The following is a 27,370-nucleotide window of genomic DNA, read 5'->3' as shown; positions in this document are numbered from 1 at the left end:
CGAATCATCAGGGGGAGGTAGACAAAATTTAAAGGTGTGAGGCAATGTGAGAATTCTCCCAGCTTTGAATTTGATCAATCCATCCCCAGGATTACGGAGACAAATGGCAACAGCAGTTGCATGGGCAGTGGCTTGATGGGGAGTGGTGGTTTGGTCTGTACTTTGTGTGACCAGGTATGGGTTTCAGTCTCATTAAATTTCTCACAGATGATATGACAATTATTTCACCTTTAAGTTTTATCTGCCTATGTATCTCCATTACGATAGACAGGTTTACACATGTGGGTGAGGTGGAGGGACCTTTTACCCCCCTCCTCCCCCCCAGAAAAGTCTTACTCCTCCCCCCCATAAGGATTTTTTAATACTCCTCCCAGATATAGGGTATTTTTCATTCAATTTCCCAAAATAGGGTTTTTTGCTCCTTCCTTGACATAAGGGGATTTTTATTCCCCCCATGTAATAGGATTCTTAAAAAAACCCACAACTCCTGAGAAATGTGAGGTTTATTACTATATTTTGAAACATTTTTTTTTAAAAACCTCCCTAATTTTTTTAAATCCCTCCACCTCTCTCGTGTGTGCGTGGGGGGGGGAGGGGGCACGCGAATTCCATTTTCCCTAAGCTGAAAAGGGTTATGAGCAAAATTGACTGGGAGGAAAAATGTAAACAAAACATTGGGAAAGATCATTTCAAGTCATTTAAGAAAACTTTAATAGATACAAAAAACCCAATTGTCCAACGATGAAAGAAGATTGTTACTTTAAAACTGTATTGGTTAAGAAGGGAAGTGAAAACAGAAAGGAGACTAAAAAGAAGCAAAAGATATTGGACATATCTATAAACAGTAGGGTTAGGACAACAAAAGAATTTTTAAATATATTAGGAACAAATCAAATCCCAGTAATAGTGTCAATTCCTTACAAGATAGGGAGGGTAAAATTGTCAATGATGCAGAAAAAACAGAGTTAAATAAATATTTCAGTTCTGTATTTGAAAAGTCTGATGGTGTATTCATATCTTGCAGTATAATTACTATTTCAACAGTAATTAAGGAGGATGTTAAATAGAAACTGCTACCACTAAACATTTTTAAATCTGCAGGACTGGATAATTGGCATTCACATATTTTAAAAGGAGTTGACCAAGGAGCTCTCTGAACCACTGATGTTGATATTTAATACATTTTTGAAATATTGGAGAAGTACAAGTATTGAAAAAAAACTAATCTTGGGCCAAGATTTTAAAAAGCATAAACAGGATGACCTGGATAATTATAGGCCAGTGAGGTTACCATCACTCCTGGGCCAAGTCAGGCTCGACGGGTAGTGATCAATGGCTCCATGTCTAGTTGGCAGCTGGTATCAAGCAGAGTGCCCCAAGGGTCGGTCCTGGGGCCGGTTTTGTTCAATATCTTCATTAATGATCTGGAGGATGGCGTGGACTGCACCCTCAGCAAGTTTGCAGATGACACTAAACTGGGAGGAATGGTAGATAGGTGGAGGGTAGGGATAGGATACAGAGGGACCTAGACAAATTAGAGGATTGGGCCAAAAGAAATCTGATGAGGTTCAACAAGGACAATTGCAGAGTCCTGCACTTAGGACGGAAGAATCCCATGCACTGCTACACTAGGGACTGAATGGCTAGGAAGCAGTTCTGCAGAAAAGGACCTAGGGGTTACAGTGGACAAGAAGCTGGAAGAGAGTCAACAGAGTGGCCTTGTTGCCAAGAAGACTAACGGCATTTTGGGCTGTATAAGTAGGAGCATTGCCAGCAGATCAAGGGATGTGATCATTCCCCTCTATTCGGCATTGGTGAGGCCTCATCTGGAGTATTGGGTCCAGTTGTGGGCCCCACACTACAAGAAGGATGTGGAAAAAGTCCAGCGGAGGGCAACAAAAATGATTAGGAGGCTAGAGCACATGACTTATGAGGAGAGGCTAAGGGAACTGGGATTGTTTAGTCTGCAGGAGAGAAGAATGAGAGGCGGGGGGGATTTGATACCTGCTTTCAACTACCTGAAAGGGGGTTCCAAAGAGGATGGATCTAGACTGTTCTCAGTGGTACCAGATGACAGAACAAGAAGTAATGGTCTCAAGTTGCAGTCGGGGAGGTTTAGGTTGGATATTAGGAAAAACTTTTTTCACTAGGAGGGTGGTGAAGCACTGGAATAGGTTATCTAGGGAGGTGGTGGAATCTCCTTCCTTAGAGGTTTTTAAGATGAGGCTTGACAAAGCCTTGGCTGGAATGATTTAGTTAGGGATTGGTCCTGCTTTGAGCAGGGGGTTGGACTAGATGACCTCCTGAGGTCCCTTCCAATCCTGATATTCTATGAAGTCATGAAATGACTGATAGGGGATGCAACCAGTAAAGAATTAGAGCAGTGGTTCCCAAACTTGTTCCGCCACTTGTGGAAGGAAAGCCCCTGGTGGGCTGGGCCGGTTTGTTTACCTGCTGCGTCCATAAGTTCGGCCGATCACGGCTCCCAGTGGACACGGTTCGCTGCTCCAGGCCAACGGGAGCTGCTGGAAGTGGCACGGGCCGAGGGACATACTGGTCGCCACTTCCAGCAGCTCCCATTGGCCTGGAGCAGCGAACCGCGGCCACAGGGAACCGCGATTGGCCGAACCTGTGGACGCGGCAGGTAAACAAACCGGCCCAGCCCGCCAGGTGTTTTCCCTGCATAAGCGACGGAACAAGTTTGGGAACTACTGAATTAGAGAATGGTAGCATAATTAATATGAATCAATGTTTTATGAATAGATTTGAAAATAGATCTTGGGTAAAATTTTCAAAGGTACCTAATGGCTAGATATTTAAAAGTATTAAGATGTCTAGTGGGATTTTCCAATGTGTCTAGGCATCTACCAGTGGGAATTAGGTACCTTAGTCCAGATCCATAAAGGGAGTTAGGTGCCTAAGCACCAGTTTTAGGCTTCACTGTGATCCATGCATGGCTGCTGCTTAATCCTAAGCATGCTCAGCACCTAAGTTTTTGCAGTAAAAGTTCCAGATGCTCCTAAGGTTCTGCCTCTGGGCATCTGCACTCAGCCTCATTCTAAGCATCCAGGATCCTATCTGCCACCCAAATCTCAGAGTACAATCTAGACTAGTGAGCAGCAGTGTGACCACACCCTGTAGCCTTGAGTGCCTTACGATGCCTTGCTGGCCAAAGTGGGAACTCTTTCACTCACAACAGCCTTCCAGCATGCAAACCACACCCTGAGTGTGTGTGTGTGTGTGTGTGTGTGTGTGTGTGTGTGTGTGTGTGTGTGTGTGTGTGTGTGTGTGTGTGTGTGTGTAACTGCAGCCTTCCAGCCACAAGTGGATTGCAGTCGGGATCTCACCAGCCTCGGTTATACTGCAGTGTGACCACAACACACCTACAGTCTTAGATTTCCCCCCAAAAATGCATGTCCTGCAGTGCCCAGCCTTGTCCCGGACAATACAAGTTATATAAAGTTTATTTCTTTATTAGAAATAATATGCATACAAATTTCCACCCCCAATGGAGTTTCCCAGACACTTCAATTTAAACACACTGGATTAGATAAAACAAGTGTATTATCTACAAAGATTAAATGAATACAAGAATGAGATACAAAAGTCAGAAATGGTTACAAGAAAAATAAAGATAAAATGCAACTGTTGCCTAAATTAACACATTATACATTCAAAACAAAGTTATCTCAGCACATGCTTTCAGCAGTCTTACTGACCCAACTTCTTAGGTCAGGACCCCTTCTCCAAAAAATGCTTCCTTTGTCTTGTTGCTTCAGGTGCCGTGAATGCAATGGGCTAGGAGAGAGGAAGCGGAACCCTTGGGTGTTTGTCCCTCCTTGTTATAGTGTCAGTCCCCCCTCTTGAAAAATATTTTCAGCTGAGTACCAAGAGACTATGGGGAAAGATGTTCCCTGCTGCTTCCCCCCCCACCCTCCCCCGCCACCTATTTGAGTGTCCCTCATTTCTCTTCCTGATTGATGATTCTGTTTACTGCTTAAATGCAAATTAAGGAAAGCACACATTCCTTTGCTTAAGACAGACCTGTTTGCCAGCCTCCATTTGGAACACGTATAAACACCATACATAGGAATCTTATGACTTCATTTAAATGTTGCCATACTGTAATTTCATCAGCACCCACCTCTTGTGCATGCCCCCCTTTCTCTGGCCGATAGTGCCTGCAAACAGTTCTTTTCATGGGGTGGGGGGGTGCACCCATCTCTAGTGGATGGCCCCCTTTCTTTTGGTTAGGTGTGAGCCTGCTTTTGGTTTTTTTTCTTTCAACAGGGTGGCACCCACCTCTTGCAAGCACCCCCTCCCCACAGCTGGTGGTTCTTTTGCCTGGTCTTCGGCAGCTCAGCCCTCCAGTTAAGCCACATACGCTGTCTCCCGCTTCTTATCACGGCTCTAGTATGGGGCCACAGCTCTAAGGCTTCTCCCAAAGGCACCACCTTCTTCAACCACTCAACTGGGGCCCATCTTGGTATCCTCAATTGGTGTCCTTTTCAGCATCCCTCCCTGGGCTCAGTCTGCTACCAGACCAGCAGGGCCCATCTCAGTACCCTCATCTGGTCTGGCCAGGTTTTATGCTCAGTCCCCCTGGCTCAGCCTGCCCACACTGACCTTCCAACAGCTCTGCAGCTATTCTATCCAGCCAGCCAGCCAGCCAGGCCCCCGGTCTTTGACAGCCTCCACTGGGCTCAGTTCTGCCTGGTGAGCTCTCTGCAGTGACTAATCCACAGTACTGCTGTTCATTTAGCCAGCCAGACATCTGGTCCTCCCTCATCAAGCTCTACACAACAACTGAAGGTTCTGCGCTGCTTGCCTTTTATCTGGCCCTTCTGGCCCCTTATTGGTCACTCCAGCAGCCCCTCTGGGCTGCCTGGAGGACTTCTTGCTGATCTATTCTGGGACAGGGTGATGCAGGGACAAGAGACCTCCAGCAGGGGGCCTCCGGACCTAATCCACTCTGCCGCACACACATATTTTATCAGGATGATACTGATCAGCAAATTATGAGTTTTCCAATGATACCATATAAAGTAAACTTTGTACAAAGATTTTTACAAGAGTGTATCCCTGTATTCACACCCTACACATTGTCACAGAGGTTTATATGCAATTCCCTCTGGGAAGCTGCTTCTCACATCATGTTCATCTTACACGATAGGTGAACTTCAAAGATACACCCTCAAAATTACCTCTATTTATAGTAGGGTTGTTTACAAGCTAAAAGCACTTTATACATCATCTAAGATCCAACCCATCAGTTCATACAAGTTCCTTAACTTGTTGTTCTGTACTTTTCCTTATCTCTTGTTTACTACATTCTAAACCAGTTCAGTGAAGAGGGACATCCCAGCATGTGCTAGGACATACACACTATTCACGTATCTTGTTTTTGACAGGTTTCCTATTTTCTAATGCCAAAGCTGACTTTGGCTTTGCAAAGTGTTGTGAGATACTGACATAGGTGAACAGAATTGTGGAAAGAGCATAATACATTCAGTTAACATAACTTCCTAGCACAACATATATGATGTATATCATTAATACCATGAGCATAATACCTATTAAGGTGATGTATAGTATACCTAACACACATGAAGTGGCTAACAGCCCCATTGTGCAACATCAGTAGTGTTTGAACCTCCAGGACAGACAACCTGTTAGTGAGCTACAGTACTAATTTCATTAACTGCCAGCAGGAGAAGGCTCTTATCCTAGGAGTGCAGGGAAAGGGGCACTAGAGTTAGGTGCGAGATCTGGGAGGTGGTTGAGGGGAGCCTAGCCTGGCTTTCTCTCCCTTCCCTCCATAAGTTGGGGAAACTCCTGTCCTAGTTGGTGTCCACAGGGGCAGGGGCCATAGGAACCATGTGCTGAGTCTATTGGAATGGTCACAGGGAGCCCAGAACAGCTTTGTTCCACCCCACAGCATGCTACAGCTGCTTACATTCAGGCATTATTTTGGTATGGTCCCCACATTTCTCTATGGAACATAAGGCACAGTAGTGAAATGGATAGAGTCGGTCAAAACTTTTCCAAACAAGAGTTTTGTCAAATTTGTGATGTCATACAAGTTGCATAACACTTAGCAGTATGTCCCTAACGTGCTCCCAGAGGCTTCCTAAAAAGATCAGAGCCCCAGAGGTTTGTGCAACTTCTGCTGTTCAAAAAGTTATGCTTATCTGATAAGGGCACAAAAACAATACCATGTGACTAAGGTGACCAACCACACAGCTAGATTTGGAATTCTGTATATCACATTCTCACAACAGTGCTCATTGAGACAGTTTACAAGCAGGCTGAGCATTCATTGAATAATTCTGAATAAAAGTTTGTACGCTGATCGGAGATGCAGTAAATAGGTGGACAATGATGGACAATACATCATTCCTTGTGAATGTGATTTTTTTTTAAGGAGTTCCTCTTATCAGCTGGCAGGCAAGAAGCAGACACAAAGGTGCAAAGATCACAGTTTGTTCTAAGTTAATTCTCTCCATCCATAGAAAGTGGATTTATCCTACAGATTTCATATGATATGCCTGTATGTGCTATATCTGGAAATAAGTCTGTAACAGTAGCCTCCATTTGCTATTGTGGGATTATTTTTTTTTCTACTAATTATGGCATTTTAGTAATTAATCACCTTTGGGCCTAATTTTCCTTTCATATAGGTGTAAATCGAAAGTAGCTTGGCTGAAGTCAGAGGATTTATACCACGTAACATAACAGGAGGATCAGCCCCCTGACTTGTTCCTTACTCAAGGCACAATAAAAAGTCTGTAATCATTCTGAATTCCCCCTTCCTCTGGGTAAATATTCATGTACAGCTTCCAAAAATGGGCTCCTCAGCCTTGAATAATTATTAATTTGAATATAAAACGAGGCTTCCTTCCCTTCCCTCCCTCCCCCCCCCCCCGATAACATTCAGCTGTCAGCATGATGCAGTAACAGCCGAGATTCACAAATGACTTTGATGGCATGCAGAAGCAGCTCCTGCTTGATTTCAGAGTCAAGTACAATGTAGTCCCACAGCCTGCAGGTGTCTCTCCCTGGAGAAGGCTGCATAGCCCCTCGGCATCATGTGTGTTACGCTAGCAGATGTTCACTTGCTCTTCATGCTGCCTCTGAGACAGACCTTCTCTGATTCTTTCAGCACTCTTAGCCATGACACACACAACAATACAGCTACGTTTCTGCTGGCTGCAGCTGCTCTTGTAACACACCAAGACGGGATTTCAAATATAGAGGAAAATGGGAGGATGGCTGCAGCATTTCCTTCACTGTTTCAGCAACAGATTGGAAGAAGCTGAGAGTTTCTGTGACTGGAAAACCACATTCTGAATTGTGACGGGCTTTGAACTTCCCAGCCCCAAAAAACCCACATTTGATTTCTTTTCTCCGCAGGAGGGGGCGGGTTACCATGAAGACAAACCGAAGATGCAGAGCCCTCCTAGCAGTGAGTCTGAACCTGATGGCTCTCCTCTTCTCCACCACAGCCTTTATCACAACCCACTGGTGTGAAGGGACTCAGAGGGTCCCCAAGCCAAACTGTGGGAAAGACAAGAAGACAAATTGCCTCAACTACAGTGGGAATGAGACGGCCAATGAGACAAACCAGAACGTGGTGCACTATAGCTGGGAGACGGGGGATGACCGCTTTCTCTTCCGGTATTTCCACACTGGGATCTGGTACTCCTGTGAGGAAAATATCAATGCTGCTGGTAAGTGGCAATACTATTTCCTTTCAGCTTGCATTGCTTTATATTTGATTCAGTAGCTTAACACATAATTGGAGGAGCTATTTGCAACTGTAAACTCTCTGCAGATGAAAGCCTGAGAATTTAGCAATTCATTGTTGCAAACAGGACAGAGGGGAAACAACCTGTTCATAGCAAGGAGGAGAATTTGCTTGTTTGTCTGCTAATCAGGCAGTGAGTGTGTGCTGAGAAATCAGCTGAACCTCAGACAAATATGTGCTAGCAAGCCCTGGCCCTGCTTCCTTGCTTCCAGAGGCCAGTCAGTGCTTTCCTTTCATGAGTCACTCGTCATATCATACAAAAGAGAAGGTCCTGTTAGTAGCTGCAGAGATTCTGGGGTTCAGTTACTCAATCATCCCCTTAAATATCCTGAAAACACTGTCCTGGATTTCAGGGGGAGGGTGAAGCTCACGGTTCCACTCAGCCAATAGTCCCAATCGTCTGTTTCTAGTAACACTTATTGTGACACAACCCCTAGGCTACGTCACAAGCTAACCAAAGCCCAGCAGAGGACATGCTGGTGAAAGCACAGGATTGAGTGACAGGAGATTGTTTCCATTCCCAGCTTGGTCACTGACTCCTTGTGCCGCCTTGGGCAAATCACTTCACCAGTTTGTGCTTCAGTTTCTCTTACTGTAAAATGGGAATAATGATATTTTCCAACCTCACCAGTAAAACGCTCCTGGATGGAAGGCGTTATAGACAAGCAAACAGGGCTGGATGAAGGCACTATAGGCCCACGCCTCTGGCCCTTGCTCCCCAAGCTGTGCAATGATGCCAGAATCTAAGCTTTAATTTTGAAAAATTGTTTTCTAGTCCCATGTGGTTGCAAAACAAAGCATGAACATGTGACCCAAGTGTCCCCGAGGCAGTGACGGCTGCAGCGGGCCTCCAGCAGAGGCAGGAGCAGCAGCCACCGCTGCTAGGGAGGAAGCTGCTTGGCCCCACACCCCCAATGAAAGCAGGTGTGTTGCTCCCATCACTTCTGGGAGAGATGGAGAGGCCCGCTGCTACTGATTCAGCATCCTCTGGGGTGGTGTCCCAGGGAGCTGCATGTGGGAGTGTGCCTACCCAGATCTCCTTAATCTAGCCCAGAGTGCAAAATGATGACTCAAAGCAAAATGGAAAGGATTTGCCAGACCCGAAAGGGTGGAATTCCATACAGAGCTAAAGCAAGGATTAGTACTGATGTAGTAAAACAGGCTAAATAGTCTATACATTGGAGCTGTCTTGGCTGGGAGTTTGATTACGTCACGAGGTCTGCACTATCCCAAAGCACTGGGTTGCTTTCTGGATGGCCAGGACAGGAAGTGTTGCTTTCTGAGGTGGTACTTTAAGAATTAGTCAACCATTAAAGCTCATTCAACAGAAGGGTAAACTTGGGCCATCTTGCTCAGGTGAGGGAAGGAATGTGCATGGAACTCCTGATTTGGGATCATCCTCTCAGACCTGCTTGGGGTGGAATGAAGGCAAATGCTGGACCATAAAAATTTATTGAAAAATAAAATGTTACAGAAAAAAGGGCATTTTTCTCACTGATTTTTGAAAGAAGAGCAGGACCTAGCCAGAGCTGGGTGGCACTCAGACCGGAACCAGGGCCAACCAAGTGCCTCTGAGTTTGTTACAGGCTATTCCAGTTTTCCTAGCCAGGCTCAGACCATTACTGTTTATACCCCAGATTGCCTGGGTACCTCTTCACCATGTGAATTCAGTCCAGTTCATACATGGAGGTAAGTCAGCAGTAGAAGGAAAGCCTGTATATGCCCTTCATTATGAGCTGTGCTCAGGAGACAGAGCCATGCTGAAGTAGATAACATTTAGAGCCAAGGCTGCTTCCATAGCAGTCAGGCACAGGACAGGCCTAGCGCAGCCTTGGGCACTAGACTGGCCTGACTGACTTGAAAGTGCTGGACAGTAAGGCAGGCTCATTGTGGTCAGGGCCATGTACACACCTGATTGTAACTGGCAGCATCTACGGGGGGGGGGCCCAGGGGAAGAGGGCGCACACATAGTTACTTTGTGCTACAGGTGTGAGAAGCACCGTGCAGGGCAATCACAGGCTGTCTGCCTCTGAGTGCATTACCCAGAGCACAGCCCCTGGCTCCCCACCACACCCCCAGCATTCCTTGCCACCTTCCCATGCTCCAAATAACCAGAGCATGGTCTATAACACACTCCACATAGCCACAGGGCTAACCTAACTACGCAGAATGACTTAGGTGGTGCATTGCAGCGCCTCACTTTTAGGGGCCCAGAATTCCTACACAATGCATAGGGAGAGCTAGGCGCTTAGGAAAGGGACTCGCAGAAGCCAGAATGCTGAGCAGAGAGCCGTGTAAGCTAGTCAATAGCAGATACCAAGCAGAAGGAGGTAGCCTAAGCTGTGCCACTCACAAGTGCTGGGTGGAGGCTGGCACTTCTCTTCATTTGCGATTCTCAGCCGTGAACCCTCCCTCAAGTCAGGTGCCTAAGGCACTTGTTGCAAAAACGGCAGCAGTTGATGCCAAACTCTGCACAAAACAAGCGTGGGGGAAAGCTGTTGCCCTTATAACACTTAGCCTAGTGGTTTGAACGTGGGTCTCCCACCTCTCCGGTGAGTCCCTGAATGCATATTTAATTATTTCATACCCAGTGGAACAGCTTCAACTGGAGAGATGGACAAATGCCCACACCAGACTGTCCTATAGACCAGGGTTAAGGCACTTACGTAAGGGCTAAGAACCCCAAGTTCAAACACCTTCTTCATACCCTGCAGAGGGGGGAATTGCTTGGTGTCCAATGCTCTGTAAGCACAGGACCAGAACTAGTAAGGAAGGATGCTTTGGTGTACTCACACACTCCATATAGCCACAACCCTGGTGATAGCACATTCAATACAACCGAAGCACTGTTAATAACATACTCTGTATAGTTGACAACCACAAGGTTGTCAATAACACACTGTATAGCCCATATCTTTGTCAATAAGACATTCCATATAGCCACCATAGAGTCAATAGCACACTCAGTAAAGTCACAGCACTGTTAATTAAATATTCCTTACAGCCCCAGTGCAGTCAATAGTACAGATCATATAGCCACAGTGTGGGCAATACACAGGCTGTCACTTCCATCTCCTAACATACCAACAAGCATCACCATGACACTTGTGCTGCTACAGCAAATTAAACTGTGGTGTTTGTTTAATTTTCTAGTTTTGTTTAAAGAGGGTCGGTTCCCTTAGTGGGTTTAGGCTGGGCTGGGTTGGAGGCTCCAATGCTACCCTCATACCGTCATCGCCCCAGGGACACAAGACATTCCTTTCCTGGCTTGCCCTGCAGATTTGATCTCTTCCTTGAGGTTGGGAACCAATTGTGGTAGTATAAAGAGCCACAGCGGAGGGCATTGCAGTGCTGCAAGATGGTAGCAGTGTAAATTGGGGTTAATTTTGTCAACCTGCAAAGATGCCAGTTAGATTTTAAAGCTGAAATCTGACAAACCAGATTTGCCAAGCTGATAGGTGATGTAGCCATTATTGGAATGGAATTTAAGGATGAACCCTTTTTATTGAGTCCAGGAAGCCTTAGCTTACTAATTCTAAAGTGAAGTTTTTTTCAGGTCTACTTCTAGCTCAGACAGTGTTTCTCAAATCAGTACACTTGGTATTCTTAATCAATCCACAGTTTATTAATTCACCCGGAACCACATCCATATGCCATAAACAGTTCTTCAATCAATTTTCTAGGTCTGTACTGAACACAAAAATACAGTCTTGGAAGTGATTGTCAGACATGGGTCAAGGGTCAGCAGTTATGCCAAGGAACAAAGCAAACTACAAAAATTTCTTATTACATACGAGATCAATAATCACTTTGTCAGTATTTCTAATACATTTTTTTCACTAGTGGTCCCTCACCAATGTATACGGATGTCTTAAGGCACTTCTAAGAGTATGGTCCCCTGCTATTGGAATGGTATGGAATAAAAGGGACAAGTTTAAAATACCAAAAGCAATTGATTATAATTATTGTATTGAATCTCTCTTAGGCCAATTTGCTGGACATACAAAGTAGAGCTTGCTAATAGCATTAGTTAATTAAAATCCAGAATATGGTTACTTGAGGTCTCTCTAAAGAGAGTGCAGACTCAACAAGCTAACCTTCAGTTATTTATATTACGGAATAGAAGGAGAAATACAATCTTGGAAATTTAATTTCACCACTTCTTACTCGGTTAAGCATGAAATAAGGAAGAATCCTTTCCTCATGGCTGATCCAAACATCATTCTCCTGTCTGGATTTTGCAGCTTATTTGTGGGTTCAGTCACCCCTGCTCCATCCTGTGATTCTGGCTTAGAGGAGAGGCTGTCTGCAGGGGTTCAGCAAGCTCTAGGGTCCCACAAGCTGATCCAAGTTGAGATACTATTTCAGGGTCCACTGGAGGAAGGCAATCCCCTTATTTTGTACTGGACACTAGCCAGCTGGGTATTCAGATTTCAGCTCTCTTGGTTTCTCTGTGACTTCCATCAGTATTCAGTAGAGGGTGTTGGTATATAACATTCTTTCAGTCCTTTTCTTATTGGAGGATTTTTAGATTGGATTCATTTCAAGGACTGTATTTCAATATTAGCCCGGACTATTAATTGGAATTCCCCCAGTTATAACCTCAGTGGGCGCTTAGACCATTCCTTTCCCCTTCTTGTGCCATACAATCCCTGTCACTTCTAGAGTGCAACTGATTATGAAGAAAATAACATCCTTTATAATTCCTCTAACCCTAGTGGGCAGAATCTTTATATTCTTTTCACATCTTCCAGGGTTTATCACGGGATTGGAGACTTTATACTGTCAGAATAAAACAGATCAGTCACAGAGAGATGTGCGTCTGAGTCATAAGGCAAACAAATGTATAGCTTGAGGTGAAGGCAATGTGGGTTGGGTTTCTTGCAGGAACAGGTAGTTTGCTCCAGTTGACCTTCAGTTTTCTGGGTGTCATAACTAGTTATTTCTAGAGGGCTTAAATGTACGTTTCTTCACTCATCACTGGTTCATAATACTTTGTAGCTAGCCAGTAAGACGGGAATTATGTCCTCATGCAAATCAAGGGAGATTCCCTTTAACAGTAACTTGAAGACTTTGTTAATCATTGGAGCTTTCCTTTCCTGGTAACTGTGTATTTTACAAAAACAACAAGGAGTCTGGTGGCACCTTAAAGACTAACAGATATATTTGGGCATAAGCTTTCGTGAGTAAAAACCTCACTTCTTCAGATGCTTAATTAATGCTCCCCAGATAAGATGTCCCACCTGTTGGGACAGGCCTATTGACTCTCATTGTCTTTATCTTAAAGAGGAAGATAAAAGGTTTGTGCAAAGTATGCCAGTTCCCTTTATCAATTTTCTGTGGTGAATTTGTCTTCCATTATAAAATATTCTGTTAATAGTTTTTTTTCCCCAGCAATCTACAGTAGGAATCAATGCCTGGGTCCACAAATTAAAGAATGGTTGTTTTGTTTTTTGCTATAAAGAGTGAGAATAGGAATAGCTTCCTCATTTCCGACTTGAATCTTTTTAACAGGCCCACTTCCTTGTCTTCAAGTCCTGTTTGAGCCCTATCTCTGGTATATTTAAAAATTTCTTTCAGAGTGGTTTTCCAAAAATTTATTACACATGATAGGGGAATGCTGGATTGTTTGAAAAAGGGCCTGACTGTTTCTCCACACCTATATGAAAGAGAATAGTATGAAATGCGAAACATTCTGTAACCTAAATAGTACTCAACTTGCACTATTTGGTTAGTAGCATAAGTGTGATTGGTAGTGATCTTAGGTAACAGTTAATTAAATGGGCTGAGTGAGAACTACAGCTGTTAACATATTTTCAAGGTATATGTTAATGGCTATATACACACCTTACAATGGTGTGGGATGCAACAGGAAATCATACATCTTTCTGGGGGGAGCTTTTTAGGTTTGGGGGGGTATCCCTGTCCCCCTCATTGCTCCTGCTCACATGCTATTGTGATTTTGGAAACAATTAAGCTCAAGGCTGGCAAAGAGGGGGAAGGGGGGGGGACAATTGTACCAGGGCCCTGAGCTCAGGGAGCCCTTAAAACCATCTGTAACTGGGAAGATGTGGGTCATGTTTACTGGGGCCCCACACCTTCCCATTCCTCTCAATGAGGCTGCCTAAGCTCTTAATTTCAAACTGGACTTTGAGAATTCAGACACTTTTGATGAAAGTTTAACACTCCTCCTTAAACAAAACCTCTGGTGCAATCTTAACATTGGTAAAGCTATAACTCCACCATAATTAGCATGGCAGTTCTTTCTTTTATCTTGTTATAAGACGACATGAAGAGATTTTGGATAACCTGGTTCAGATCCAAATTTGTACCCTACCACTGTCATCCGATACAGGGCCCTGGAAAAATCTCTTCCATGATGGGAAATCCTCTGTCGTACTAGCAGCTCTCGCTGAAACAGCGTGGAGTCTGTCTTCGGTGGAGAAGACCTCTCATTGTGTCAGCTGCACTCCTTGGCCTGTCGTCATATGCCATCTTAGGTGGAGTGCTGGCAATGGAATGGCGACAGCAACCTCTTGCCATTGTGTAGTGCAGGAACTTTTTTGATTTAAAAAGAAGCGCAAAACAGTTTGAAACTTTTAGTGAACTGTAGCATGAACCACACATCCCACAGAATTGCAAACACTGATTTCCGGTCTCTCACTGCTTTATTCATTAAGGGGATCTAAAGGAAAGGTGAAACTGCCTGGTTTGATTTTCTTCCAATGACGTTTTTTACTAAGCTCCGAGTACCTCTTTTTTCTTTAGAGTGGTCCCGAGGGGCCCTAATTGCTCGGCTAAGAGTTAGGAGGGAAGGCTGCTGCCTCTTCATCCTCACAGAAAGTGTAGGCACCTAATTCCCGGAGAGGGTTTGTAGCCGAGAATACCAAGCAGAGGCAGGTACCTCATTGCAGCTTGGATTTAGGCACCTAGCTCCAAGATAGCAAACCCATGTGGCTTGGAGTCTCCCATGGGCTCTCCCATATGAGGAGCTGCCTAACAGGCTGGCTTTTGTGAATCCCAGTCTAAAGTGCTGCTCTCTCTCTATTCACCGTACAGGGCTCTGTGAATGGTGGTGCTTTTCTATGCTCCGCATCACCACACCTACATTTCTTTGCAAGTCTGGTCCTTAGAGTTCTCTAAGGCATTTAGCTCCTCACCACATATATTCTAGCACTTTAAGAGAGTCAATGTGGTGCATACTAAGTGGATCAGAAACTGGCTAAATGAGAGATCTCAAAAACTAATTGTAACTGGGGAATCATCATCCAGTGGGGGTGTTTCTAGGGGGTGTCCTGCTAGGATCAGGTCTTGGCCCAATTGTATTCAAGGTCTTCATCAATGATCTGGAAGAAAATATAAAATCAGTGCTAGTAAAGTTGGCAGATATTACTCTACTAATCTTTGTGTTAAAGAATTTGGAGGACAGATCAGTTAAACAGAGTGATCTAGTTTGCCTGGGTTTCCTTGACCAGTGCATGTTTAATACAGTCCACAGCAAGTCATGTATCTAGGAACATGAAATGTCATCATCCAAACAAATCCCACTGGGAGGTAGCCTCCTTGCACATTGAGAGCCTTAGAGATTGAACAAAGCTGAAGTATTCATGCAGCTGAAGTGTGTAACTTGGATTGATCCTGCTCCCCTGGTGTAGATCAGGCCTTAGAGATTAAGTGGCAGAAGGGTTGCAATGTTTTTAGCTCTGTTGATTAGAACCCTGGGTTCTGTTGTCAGCTCAGCCTGAAATGACCTTGTGCAAGCTCTTAGTTATCAGTGAAATAGGTGAATGATAGTTACCCTGCTACATGCACCAGGTATGAGACCTTGGTTCAGACTTAGGGTTGTGAATGCCACTGAAATACTGTCAGTAGAAGATCTGGGACTGGAACTTATGGTCTGTGGTTGAGGGCACTTTCCCCTCGGCTACAGCGTATTGTACTCGGAGAGAGAGAGAGACTCTTTTTATGCAAATCTTCACATCACCACAAGACATTCTTCAGACAGAGCAAAAATTACAATGCATTGGTCTGAGTTAGAGATAGACTGCACTAAGGTAGTATTGCTATCTCAGGAAGAATGGCTGCCACCAATGGGAGCTCTGGCCAGCGTGGTAGGGAATGAGCTGGGCTTGGGCAAGAGTGGGTTAGGATAAGGGGAAGATCTCCAGAACAGGCCATCCCTTTACAGACCCAGTGGTGGTGGATCTGAGAATGGGGAGGTTACATGGATGGATAAACTGAATTTGTCATCCTGGTGGGCCCCAGCTCCTCAGTTGCCCCTAAAAGGAGAGGTCTTGAAGAGCCACGTCCAGAATCACTGTCAGGAGTAAAATTAATGCTGTTGGAGAGCTGTCCAGGACATAGGACCTCAGAGCAATGTGGAGGGGCTGTGGCAACAGCCAACTGTCTGGGGACCCTCATCTAGACTGTCCTAGCAGGATCAGGCCATCCTGGACATGGGGAGTGGGCATGATCCCACTGTGGCACTTCTAGGATAGTGAACCTGACCTACTGTCATACCCCTCAGTCAGAGTAAGAGGCACATGCTCAGGCCCTGGGGTCTGGTTACAGTTACATTCAGTGGCTGGGGGTCCCTCCATCATAAGAATACCATGGGCACTCAGTCACTCACAGTTCTAGTCCCCATTTCAGAGGGGTGCATATGTCAGGCAAGCATGGTGCTGGTTCTGCACAGGTGCTCCCTTGGTCTACCTTCCCTCTTCCTGCTCCAGGCATAGGCAAAGATACGAGGCTGGCATATTGCATGGGACTCCACACTACATGACTCTATTAGACATCTATAACTAGGAGCTGTACTAGGTGGGCTTCTGAGGAAGTGAGTTTTTGGCACATTTGAATTAGTCATGATCTGAGATCAATTTGTGGAGGAGTTTGCTCAACAAAATGCTGTGTTAAAGGTGCTTACAACAGGAGGGTTTCACTGTAGAAAAAAGGCAGTTGCCATGGCACGACTATCTGAGTCAGCACCGGCAGAATCTAGCATTCTCTGCTATGCTGGCCAACGGGAGCACATACAGCGCAGCCTCCTTGCACAGCTACCCACCATTTCAGCCAAAAAGATGCTTCAGCATAAGCATAAAATATGGATTTTACCTTTGTAAAATCTGTTGTCGTTGTGAACTGTCCACACACATTCACAAAATAAACCTAAGTCAAGGAAATCTAAAGCTCTGTACCATAAGGAAGTGGGACGCTGCTAGAGTTGGCAGGGAAAAAAGCAAATCATAAAAAAATTGGCCACAGAAATTCTGAGTTAAAGCAACCCCAATGGGATGGAGAGTGTGAGCTATGTCAGAAGATAAAATAACCGTGTTACTAAATCAGAAGTAAAAAAGCCTGCAACTGTTTTTTAATGGACAGAAGCTAAAAGTGGCAGCTGATACCAGGAGTGAAAACAGTTTTATTAGTTGGACCTTTCTTAAACTATTTTGAAAGAAAACACCTGTTATTAGTAGGGTTGGTTTGGAATATTCCATCAGAATGATTTTTCCCATGAAAAGTGCAGTTTCTGTGAAATGCAGTTTTCTGTTAGGAAAAATCAGAATGAAATATTTCATTTTGGGCCAATTTGATCCAAACTGGAATGGTTTGTTTTTGAAGTGACCCAGATTAATTTTTTTTTTTTTTTACTGATTCTAGCTGAATCAAACTTCATTATCCTACTGTGATGTATTGTCTCATGGGTAAGGTGACCAGACTGTAAGTGTGAAAAATTGGGACTGGGGATGGGGTAAATAGGTGCCTATTTAAGAAAAAGCCCTGAATATTGGGACTGTCCCTATGAAATCGGGACACCTGGTCACCCTATTTATGGGTGGTGCATTTCCAGCCCCCATTCTTTCTTATGGGCTAGGCTCCAGAGGGACTACATCTGATAAGGCAATGCAGGGATTTCACTGTGACCAAGTTGAGTGGTGCATTATGGAGGTAGGCTCCCCATACTAGCCCAGCAAGTGCTGAGTTTAGCTGATTGAAGCCTAATTAGCTGATTGGGCCCAATCTAATTAGGCTTCAAACAGGGGAGATTTAGGCTGGAGGCAGCTAATTAAGGGCAGGCTCACCTATGCAGGAACAGGTAGGGCCGGTATAAACCCAGGTAGTAGAGGTGCTGCTAAGAAAGGCTGTAGTCACTTCCTGAGTGGAGAGAGTTGGAGGCTAGTAAAACCAGAGAGGGGGCAAGCCAGACATGTAGGAAGAAGCCCAGGGAAACAGCAGGAAGAGGTAGGACTACACAGGGACTGTGGCTGCTTGTTATAGGGTCCCTGGGCTGGAGCCCATTATAAATAGGGGGCCTGAGTTCCCCTACCAGCCACTGGGGAGTGGCCAGGGTATTGGAGGTGCCAGACAGACAGCAGGTCTGAAAAGACTGAATTCCCAAAAAGGGGAGGACTTTAATGGCCTGGCTGGAGGGCCAAGCCACAGAGGAAGATGCAGACCCAGGAAGGAGCAGGGCAGCAGAGAGACAGGATGGGGGTGGGGAAAAAAGACAACACTGGAGGGGGAGTGCAAGCTGGCAGAGCTAATACTAAGGATGGCCAGCAGGAGGTGCCACTTAGTGAATGGCTCTTGTGACAGGCTATATATGAGCTTGGGTGTATTGTGGCACTGTAGTCCAGTCTGGGAGCCTGGCCCTTAGGGCAGAATGGTAATATCAGGCTATAAAGAAATGCAGTTTAATGTTGAAATAGCTCCATATGAAGCATTTTGGGTTATTCTGACAAACTGAAATGAAACATTTTATCTCAGGAATGTCATTGTTTTGTTGTTTGGATCAAAAATATCTAAAGGAAAAATGTTTCAACATTCCGCAATCAAATTTCCATTCTACAGAAAACTTCAAAATACTGCAATGTCAGAATTTCCTGCAGGATGGAAATTCTGCATTCACGCAGCTCTAACTATTACCTAGAAAGAAACAATTGTTTTGTATATGAGCTATCTCAAAGCCCAGTTTAACTAGAAAATGTACAAGGTGGGATTTTTCTGAAGCATTCAGCCTTGGTCTAGTTCTGTTCCTGCTGAAACTAATGGGAATTTTATCATTACTTCAATGGGATCAGAGTTAGACTGAGTGTTTGTTCAAACCCCACCCATAGTTTATCGGATGACATGCATATACCATTGAAGGGAGTGCTAAAGCAGTTGGGTCAAGGAACCAGCTTTGAATTACATAGCTTCTCCAGTGGGGGGGGGGGAGGGAAAGAGGGCAAATAGTACATTCTAGAGAATGGTTGGAGAGACTTATTTGGGAATAAGATTCTTTAATCAGCCTGTGACACTGTTAGCTTTGTCTAAATGCTGTGATAAAGTGACAAGTGACAAAGATTGTGACTTCCTCTATATGCCGAGAATCAAGAACTGCATGAAATCCTGTACCTATAACTGATATTTTCCAGGTCATGCAGGGGCTCAAACAATTACTGTAATTAGGACACTGGTGTGCATTATCCCCTGAATCCAGAAATCTGGCAACCTTTACTATGCCTTTTTCAGAGTCTCTAAAATTTTTTAGCCTTTCCAGTGCTCCTGAGGTTTCTCAACAGGCCAAGATTCAACAGTTTATAAGGCATTTGGTATGTGGATAAGTAGACAAATATTGAGAGAGATTAAAAAAGGCAGCAATATCTAACGTAATACTAGTAATGGGAGACTAACTACCCACACATATGCTTGTCAGATGGCTTAACGGGACAAGGTTTTCCGACAACACTTCATGTAATTGCTTCTTGAAACAGCTAGCTCTAGAGCATGAAGAGGAGAGGTTATATGTGGTTATTACTTCAGGCTAATTTTAAAATTGACAAACCTAACAATGACCACAATATAATTAGGTTAAACATCCACAAGGCAGGTAGGAGGCCAAAAAGTGAAAGATTTCTTTAGAAAAAGATTTCAATAAAATGAGAAGGTTAGATGCTAAGGCCCTAAAGCGAAAAGTAAAGGAAAGAAAATCCCTAGAGATGGCTTGGCTGCTACTAAGAAAAACCTATAATAGACCACTCACCCACCCACAAAAAAAAAAAAAACACCCCACACACCCCACACAAACCACAAACAAACCCAGCTCCCCCCCACACACACCCCCCAAACCACACCACACCAGGAAAGCAAGGAGTAAGCCATGTTGTCTACATCAGTGCTTCTCAAAGCCGGTCCACCGCTTTTTCAGGGAAAGCCCCTGGTGGTCTGGGCTGGTTTGTTTACCTGCCACGTCTGCAGGTTCGGCCGATTGCGGCTCCCACTGGCCGGGGTTTGCCGCTCCAGGCCAATGGGGGCTGTGGGAAGGGCGGCCAGCACATCCCTCAGCCCGCACCACTTCCAGTGGCCCCCATTGGCCTGGAGCGGCGAACCCCGGCCAGTGGGAGCCGCAATCGGCCGAACCTGCAGACGTGGCAGGTAAACAAACCGGCCCAGACCACCAGGGATTTCCCTGAAAGAGCGGTGGACCGGCTTTGAGAAGTCCTGGTCTACATGACATATGAGTCCTGGCTCAAATAACTTCTTGAACCTAACCAAAATCCTTGAAATCTGAGCCTCTGAAGCCAATAAACAGGATAATAAGTTACAGCAGACATTAAGTAAGAAGGCGATTAAGAAGGGCCAAAATGGAGTTTGAAGAGCAAATAGCAAAGGGAATAAAACAAACAATGGATTCTTTAAATATAGCAGAATCAAAGTCTACAAAAGAATTGATGGGCTTGCTAAATCATTAAGGATTAAAGACAGCAATTAAAGATGATAAAGACATTGGTGAGTGTAACAAGGTTGAGACTCACCACTGTGGTGCCTCCTACTGGTTGCCTCAGAAATTAGCTCTGTCCAGTGGAGCACCCCCTCCTGGTAGTGTCCCATCTGTTGTCTTGCCCTCCGTTGGCATCTGAGCTCACGTCACTCACCAACTCGTGGCATCCTCTTCAGGACCACTGCCCTCTGGCAGTGCCCCTTAGTCCATCCACGCCCCTTCCAGGGGGGTGTCAATCAGCAGTCTCTATATCCAGCCACCAACTCCAACCACACCCTTTAAATCTAATCCCTTCTTGTCAGGGATTAGGTGGGTCTATGATGGCCACTCCCTACAGCCAATGGCTGGGTGTACTGAAGGGGGGGCCAGCCCCCCCTCCCCCACTACTCTGGGTCCCAACCCAGGGACTCTCTAGTGGCAGCCGTCCTGCCCTCCTCTCCCTCTGTCTGTCCACATCCCTGGGCCGTTTCCCCTTTGGCCCCTCACACCGGCTAGGCCCTTTCCCTCAGGACCTGCAGCCTGGCAGACACCAGGCTGGAGTTACCTTCTGCTCCCCCAGGCCTGCCCAGCACTGCACTGCCCAGCACTGTCCCAGGTACTAGTCTCCCAGCTCTGGAGATAGACCTTCTCCTCCCAAAGGCCTGGGACAGACAGACTGCTCCTTCCCAGGACAGCCTTTTTATAGGGCTGCCTCCAATCAAGGCCCTGATTGGCTGTCCATCTGCGCAGGCCCACTGCAGCCTAAATTCTCAGGAAGTGGGGCAGCTGCCCCACTACAGTGAGAAACTAAATGATTTCTTTGCCTCAGCCCACTGTTGGGGAGATCCTACCTGGGATTGTTCTTTCTGGTAAAGAAGAGGTGCTCTCAGAGATGGAGGTGTCTGAAAGGTCCTGGAGCAAACTGATTGTGATTTATTGCAATTTAAACAATAAGTCACCAGACCCAGGTGATGCATCCAAGAATTCTGAAGAAGCTCAAGTAGGTAGTGACTGAGTTGCAAACAAGAATTTCCAAACCTCTCACTAAAAACCTGCCACTGTTCCAAAGGACTGGAGGGTGGCAAATATTGTATCCAGGTTTTAAAAAGGCTGTAGAGGAGATCTGGGGAATTACAGACCAGTCAGTCTTACCTGGTAAATTGGTTGAAACAATTAAAAATAGAACAGGAGGACACCAGGAAAATCGTGGTCTACCAGGGTCTAACCAGCATGGTTTCTGCAAAGGAAAATTGTGTCTCACTAATCTCTTAGAATTCTTTGAATGTGTGGATAAAGAAGAACCAGCAGATATAATGAATTTTGACTTTCAAAAGGCCTTTGACAAGGTCTCCTACAAAAGGCTACTGAAGAAGCTAAGTGGTCATGGGGTGAGAGGCAGAGTATTGCCATAAATCAAAAACTGGCTAGGAGACAAAAGAAACACTAAGGTTCAATGGTCAATTTTCATCATGGCAAAGCTTAGCAGCAGGGCCTCAGGGTTCCCTACTGGGTCCTGTGTTGTTTTTATTTATATATAAATGATCTGGAAAGGGGGCTAGTAATGAGGAAATCACGGAGGCCAAGAACTGAAGATTAAAAAGAGATTGGATCTTCTTGAGATCCATATAAATGTCCAGAGTGATCAAATTAATTATGAACAAATTTTGGAAGCATCAGTAGGCTTCAGGACTCAATCCAAGAGATGAGGCTATGACCTGTTTGGGGGAAGATTATCCCACATCTGCCCATTGTGGAGGTATTACACCTCTCTCTAAAGCATCTGGTTCTGATCACTGTCAGAGACTGGGTCTGATCCAGTCTCGCAATTTGTATGTTCCTATAAGAGAATAATGTCATCTGTAGTTCAGAGTTATTGTATCAGGCTGTCTTCAGACTCAGGCAGAGATTACTATAGCAACAACACTTGGGTCACATTTTCAAATGTTTCTTCACTGCCAGGAGAGATTTTTTTTAAATGAAAGCTGAGATTCTGGCATCACCACATGGCACCAAGAGCTGGGGCCCTAAGCTCCTGCTTTATGTTGCTGTCTCTTACATCCACACAATGAGAATTACATATCAAGTTTAAACTGCAAAACTAGCTAGAATAGTTCCACAGAATAATGTCTATCTCCATATTGCACACAATGCATTTCTAATGAGAAATATAAAATATTTATAAACATGTAAATTCTAATATTTATACTTGTGTGTGTGTGTATATATGTGTGTGTGTGTAATTAATGATTTGCTGAGAAGGTGGCAGTTAACTTAAATGAGTGGGAGACAAAGAAAGATGCTAAGGTGACTAGATATTTTGGAGGCTGAAGATTTTTCATGTATTCAGGGATTTTTATGCATTTTGTTTTTGTAATATACTAATTCACTTTTGTTTTAAGAAATTAATGTGTGACGAGTGCAACTACCACAGTCACAGGCAAACAGATAAGCATTAATCCTGGAAAGATAAAAATTGTCACAGACAAAAGCAAAAGATAATGGGGTGAAATTCATCATGCTGCTGAGGGTTAGCAAAGGCTGGTGCACCACTTTATTTGTGCATCTCTTTGTGATGGTACTCTACAATGTGAGCTTCACCTAGCATGATTACATATAGATAGAGGGGTGTGTGTGTGTGTGTGTGTGTGTGCGTGCGCATGCGCAAAAATGGTATTTAGTATTCTTTTTGGTGGATTTTTAGTGGGTTTCATTGTTTTAAAACATTTCCTGTTAGTTTTAAATTTTATTGAATATTTCCATATTCTTTTTGTATTGGAGGGTGAATAAGAGCATCTCATTTACCTTCTCTAGCCCCTTTCTTCTTCAGTATACCTCTATCATGTCCCCTCTTATCCAGTTCCTCCTTAAACAGTCCCAGTCTGAACAATGGCGTAGCCAGGTGGAGTGAACAGGGGGAGCAATAAAAAAAAAAAAAAGCGCTTTTACTCACCTGGCAGCGCTCCGGGTCTTTGGCAGTGGGCCCTTCACTCGCTCTGGGTGTCTTTGGCAGCGAGACCTTCAGTGCCGCTGAAGACCTGGAGCACCGCAGGGCGAATAAAATAAAAGTGCCGCAGTGGGCGGTGTTCTTTTTTTTTTTTTAATTGCTCCCCCGGGGGAGTACAAAGGTGCCAGGAAATTGACAAGGCGCCACTTGTGCTTAGTGGGGCAGTGGACCCTCCCCCTGTAGCTACACTGAGTCTTAACACCTCTTTATACAGAAATCTATCCACTCCTCTAATCGTTTGCATTGCCCATCTCTGGAGCTCTTTCATTTCCGGTATATTCCTAGGATGGGGTGATAGTGCAAATAGTGTTCTACTGTCAATTCTATTATTTTCCATCCATTTTCTTTGCTTGTTGGCCACTGCTACACACAGCCAAGGACTTTACTAAGCCATCTGCAGTGCAACCCAGCTCTTTTCCCAGAGTGGTTCCAGTGCATTTAGAATCCAGTAAAGCATGCGAGAAGTTAAAATTACTCCTCCAAGTTGAATTAACTTGCATTTGCCAACACTGAATGTCATCTGCCATCATGCTGCCCATTCTCCTGGCTTTGTCAGGTCCTTATGGTATCCCTATTCCACAGTTTTGAAATGTCCTGTCAATTTGGATCATGGAGCAAACAGTGGGGCAAGGGTGAGGCAGATAATAGCAACATATGCCTAGTGAAGACCTGCAATGGGGGAGAATGTTGATCTCCAAGACCCCTCACAGGCAGTTTTCTCCCCTTTCTTCTGCTCTATGGAAAGCATAGGCGCTGGAGCACCCATGGGGAAAAAAATTGGTGAGTGCTCTGCACCCACCGACAGCTCCCCGCCCCAGCTCGCCTCTGCCTCCTCCCCCTCCCCCCAGCGCCTGCTGCTGCAAGACAGGCGTAACAAGCAGTGGGAGGGAAGGGGGAGGAGTGGGAATACAGCGCCCTCAGGGGAGGAGATGGGGCCGGGGCGCAAGCACTCACCAGCACCAGGAGAAGTTGGCGCCTATGATGGAAGGTCATCATAAAAAGGTTAAAAGATGACTTGATCACAGTTTGTAAATACCTACCTGGTGAGAAGACAGCAGAGGACTCTTCAGTCCAGCAGACAAATGCACAACAAGATCCAGTGCCTGGGAACTTAAGCTAGAGAAATTCAGGCTAGAAATAAGGTGCAATTGTCTCACAGTGAGTGTAATTAACCATTGAATAGCTTACCTGGGGATGTGGCAGATTCTCCATCACTTGAAGTCTTTATGGTGAGATTGGGTATCTTTCTAAAAAGACCTGCTCTAGCCCAATCAGAAGTTATGGCATTGATGACAGAATCACTGGGTGCATTTTTTTTTCTGGCCCATGTTGTGGAGGAAGTCAGACTAGATGATCATAACGGCCCTTTCTGGTCTTAGTCTATTCATATCTTGGCTTAAACTATTCTGCTATCACGGAGTGCTGTTGGCTCTTCCCACAGGTGCATTGGTATGTGCCAGTTGGAGCAGGAGGCATGTTAACTGAATTATTTATTCCAGTACAGCCTAAGAACCAACCAAGAATGGGGCACCACTGTGATAAACAGAGTAGCAGACAGTCCCTACTGTGAATTCTGGACAGAATAAACAGACCACACAGACACAGGGTAGGGGACAGGGACACAACACACTGGAACAATAAAGCTGAAGTTTTAATTAGAGCTGCTTGAATAGCAAATTAGTTCAGGCAGCTGCTGAGAAATCAATCCCTGGAGTCTATTCCCAGCATTATATCCCTGGGTGGTCATCAAAGGCAATTATGCTCTGCCAGGAATTCAGATCTGCTGGTAACAAACAGGAGGCTGTTAGAGCAAGGAACTCATTCACTGCTGAATCAAACAAGGTGTGATCGATATGATACATAGAGGGAGACAGTCACAACGGTGGACTTTACTCATTCCAGTTGGAAAGCCTGGCAGGCCATTAAAAGTCTTTCTGGATAGTCCAGGCTCATCAAAATGGGGTTTCCCCATCTCCACAAATGCTGTTATTTCCCAGCCAATGGCTATTGCCCATAGACAGAACCTGGATAAGTCTTTCAGTCCTGCAGTCAAAACTGAGATTAGGAGCCTGCCATCTGTAATGTGGATTCAAACTTAATGGGTCTTTTTTCAGACAGAGCTGGACTGGACCATAAAGTTTATGGAAACAGGAAAGGCTCCAGACCTGGATTCTATCCATATGAATTTCCTACTATACCTAGGGTTAAAAGGTGAGTGCTTTGGTTCCTCAACTAGTGTTTCCAGAACAACCTCATCCCAAAAATCTGGCACAATGCAAAGGTTGTAGCCATTCTGAAGCCAGGAAAACCCTGGAAGATCCCAAGAGCTAGTGATCCATCTCTCTACTTTGTGTCAAGTACAAGTTTATGAAAAGCAACAGAGTCCTGTGGCACCTTTAAGACTAACAGATGTATTGGAGCATAAGCTTTCGTGGGTGAATGCCCACTTCGTCAGATACAGTTTATGAAGAGACTGATTCTTATGTGCATCAATGATGTTATCAAGCCACAACTGCTCTTTGTTCAGGCTGGCTTCAGATGAGCATGCTGTACCCAAGATTTCATTATTCATTCAACACAGGACATTGAAGATGCCTTTGAGAAAAGCAAGAAAGTTGGTGCTGTTCTAGTGGATCTATCAGCTGCATGTGATACTGTTTGGCAGGTGGGGCTGACTGCCAAGTTGTGTCACACTATTCTCTCTAAACCCATGGTGCAGCTCATCATGGAGATAAACTGGAGTTCCTTTTTGCAAGCTGGAGACAAACTTAACTCGCTTAGACATCTCTGTAGTGGACTCCTACAAGGATCCACTGTAGGTCTCCTCCTTTTCAACATATATACTTACTGGCTTTAATTGTTGGTAGGTTGTAAGTATGTACATGTGGATGGGCTCTGTCTTGCTGATGTGGATAATGATCTACCCAATGCTGAAGAGACACTCTGTCAGGACATGAATGCTCTGGCCAAAGCTTCATCAATGGAGATTTACTTTGAGAGTCTGATAGTGCCCAAACTTCCATCTAAACAATCACTTGGCCTATCAACCCCTTACAAGTATCAGAGGGGTAGCCATGTTAGTCTGAATCTGTAAAAAGCAACAGAGGGTCCTGTGGCACCTTTAAGACTTAGGCCTTGTCTACACTACGAGAGTGGTTCGATTTTACTTAAATCGAATTTTTGGAATCGATATTGCAAAGTCGAACGTGTGTGTCCACACTAAGGACAGTAATTCGACTTTGTGAGTCCACACTAACGGGGAAAGCGTCGACATTGGAAGCTGTGCACTGTGGGCAGCTATCCCACAGTTCCCGGAGTCCCCGCTGCCCATTGGAATTCTGGGTGGAGCCGCAAATGCCTTCTGGGTAAAAAAAATGTGTCCAGGGTGCTTTTGGGTAACTGTCGTCATCCGTCCATCACTCCCGCCCTCCCTCCCTGAAAGCGCCGGCGGGAAATCAGTTCGCGCACTTTTCTAGTCAGTGACAGCGCGGACGCCACAGCACTGCGAGCATGGAGCACACTGCGACCATCGCTGCAGTTGTGGCCGCTCTCAACGCCTCGCAGCTTATCATACACCTTTCCCTGAGGCAGATGCAGATAAGTCAGGCGAGGAGGCTACGTCACCGCGGTGATGGCCTGAAGTCTGAGAGTAGCACAGACCTCTCAGAAAGCAGGGGACCCAGCGCCGAGGACATCACGGTCGCAATGGGTCATGTTGATGCCGTGGAACGGCGATTCTGGGCACGGGAAACAAGCACTGAGTGGTGGGACCGCATAGTGCTGCAGGTCTGGGATGAATCCCAGTGGCTGCGAAACT

The 27,370-nt window shown here is 45.1% G+C and overlaps 1 protein-coding gene across 10 annotated transcripts in view; it reads left to right on the top strand.

Annotated features, from left to right (window-relative positions):
* The first annotated feature begins 7,045 nt into the window (after window positions 1-7,045).
* The window catches only part of GSG1L (GSG1 like), a 169,782-nt gene continuing 149,457 nt past the window's right edge, over window positions 7,046-27,370 (top strand). For 7 of the 10 annotated variants that reach the window (XR_008446477.1, XM_054042262.1, XM_054042261.1 and 4 more), the window contains exon 1: window positions 7,046-7,730. Coding sequence is in view for 9 of the 10 variants with exons in the window: in XM_054042262.1 (XP_053898237.1) it covers window positions 7,430-7,730 (301 nt within the window). In the remaining variant the exon portion in view is untranslated. The remainder of the gene's footprint in view (window positions 7,731-27,370) is intronic. The other 3 variants (XM_054042257.1, XM_054042255.1, XM_054042256.1) reach the window with 2 other exon arrangements.

This window comes from Malaclemys terrapin, chromosome 10 (assembly GCF_027887155.1).
Source record: "Malaclemys terrapin pileata isolate rMalTer1 chromosome 10, rMalTer1.hap1, whole genome shotgun sequence".
NCBI classification, from domain to species: Eukaryota; Metazoa; Chordata; order Testudines; family Emydidae; genus Malaclemys; species Malaclemys terrapin.
The sequence above is the reverse complement of the archived record's forward strand: the minus strand, read 5'-3'. Positions and strand labels throughout refer to the sequence as shown.